The following is a 1,897-nucleotide window of genomic DNA, read 5'->3' as shown; positions in this document are numbered from 1 at the left end:
TGACATTAAGATCTTGGGCAGCTCCTCGCGGTATCTCTTCGTCGTGGATCCTGTGGTGAACAGAAGTGGATCTAACAAAGCGTGTAATGGGTGGACGGTCGACGTAGAGGGTGTGGACACGTTACAGGGATGGACCGAGGACTATAAAGCGTGTCATGACCGCAGCACACGTAAAGTACCGTTGAGAGAACCTAGGAAATGAAGGTACGTTGGAAAAAGAGACTGCTCTGGTGTTTGTTCATTTTGGTCAGAGGCAAGATGCTTTTCTCTTGAACTGTAGACCAGGTCATCCTCCTGCTTGGTTCTAGTGGGTGAGGGAGGTTTGTGAGGGTTGCCATTTGAGGGTGCCGGCGATGGTGCAAGGTCAAAGAGGAACGGCCCACCGCGGCAACTTCGTCTTCTGTGTTTTCCGCTTTTATTGTTCCTTCATTCAAGTGCAGCACGTTTACATACATATTATATCAATGTTTTCGCCTACGAGACTTTTCAATGATAGCTAATTTTTAGATCTACAAATTGACAAGAAGCCTAATACATACATGTGCAGGATGGTATCCAATATGAGCCGCTCTTCCCCATCCACGTCGATCGTCCTTCTTCGTTCCGACAGGTGTCGGTCTTCTAGGTGGACTCTGGCTTACATCCCCACTCCCATTTTCACTCGTAGTAATCGCAGGATTCGAAGCAGGCGGAAAGTGCGAATAAGACGGCATATTCCCCCGTATTAGTACTCCTTCCCATCACACTCGCACCACCCGACGTTGACCTCGCAGAAGCGTGTATACTGTCCGGTGCCAAAGGGAACCGAAGGCCAATCCCTCCATGATCAGCTGCCACGGACGGGTTGGGCCAAAGAAGGTTAGAAGTAATGTGGGGACCACGTGGATATCCACTGGTTTTGCCAACACTGCGACGCTTATTACTTGTCTGCACCCCTCTAGTGGTGCTGGTTTGGTATCGGTTTCTCTACATTCCTACGAATAAACCCTAACTAACATGTGCCAAGCTACGCGTCGCTCCAAGCTTCTCCATGAACTCTTTCTTCTCTACTGTTCGTATCAACGGCGCTCGCTGACCTCGCCGACGATATACGACGACTCTTCGCTTCTCGACCAGCTCGATTCGGCGGTGCCAGCGCCATTGGCCAAGTTCAATGCTTTGCCGAGGCTTCCGCCAGATGGGCTACACCTGAGTGGTGGTGGGCAATCCAGCCAGCGACGTTCACTTCGGAAGTTAGGCTTGACACGATCTCCAGACCGAGTTTGATGTCGGACAAGTGACGGCGCTCAAGTAAGCTCTTTTCCTTGAGTCTCCAACCGTCTAAACTGACCAACGTTTAGGGAACACCCGGAAGCTTTGTCTGCTCGTCAAGCCACTTCACAGTCCCGGGAATCCCGCAGCTCGTGCGCCAATTTATTCCGAAGAAACGAGTCCCACTTCAAGCAAGCGTATAACTATCAACCACACGGCAACGAGTGTAGAGTCTGGGGTTCTCTTCAGGTGAAACGGGTTACAGGTACGCATTTGAATCCCATTTCTTGGGGCTTTCCCTGACCGATGACGAATGAAAGCCAATCTTCACCTCAATCTCTCGGCCATGGTTATGCGAGCAATGAACATGTATACCATAACCGTACGTCCTTCCCCCTTCCCCAACATCCAGGCTTACGTCGCCCCTAGAGATGAACCTCTTGGACGTCATCACAGCCTTGTCATTCGGGTGCCATTTCCCCGACATCACCCAACCATCGGACAACTCTTTCGAATCCACAGACAAACGTAAGTACGACTTCTCTTTCCAATCATACCCCACCCAACATCCCTCCCAAACAGGTTTCGTGGCATATCAGTACTTCTTACACGTCGTCCTGACATGACAACCTACATCCCCCCTTGT

General features: G+C 50.7%; 1 protein-coding gene across 1 annotated transcript; it reads left to right on the top strand.

Annotated features, from left to right (window-relative positions):
• The first annotated feature begins 868 nt into the window (after nucleotides 1-868).
• On the top strand, nucleotides 869-1,897 carry LACBIDRAFT_296110 (uncharacterized protein). Its single transcript, XM_001890484.1, has 6 exons — nucleotides 869-954; nucleotides 1,007-1,290; nucleotides 1,341-1,516; nucleotides 1,572-1,633; nucleotides 1,683-1,779; nucleotides 1,834-1,897. The coding sequence occupies exons 4-6, from the start codon at nucleotides 1,598-1,600 to the stop codon at nucleotides 1,875-1,877; spliced, it is 177 nt and encodes a 58-aa protein (XP_001890519.1). The 5' UTR covers nucleotides 869-954; nucleotides 1,007-1,290; nucleotides 1,341-1,516; nucleotides 1,572-1,597; the 3' UTR covers nucleotides 1,878-1,897.

The sequence above is a fragment of the Laccaria bicolor genome, genomic scaffold, assembly GCF_000143565.1.
Source record: "Laccaria bicolor S238N-H82 LACBIscaffold_101 genomic scaffold, whole genome shotgun sequence".
Classification (NCBI taxonomy): Eukaryota; Fungi; Basidiomycota; class Agaricomycetes; order Agaricales; family Hydnangiaceae; genus Laccaria; species Laccaria bicolor.
This window is presented reverse-complemented; position numbering and strand designations above follow the sequence as displayed.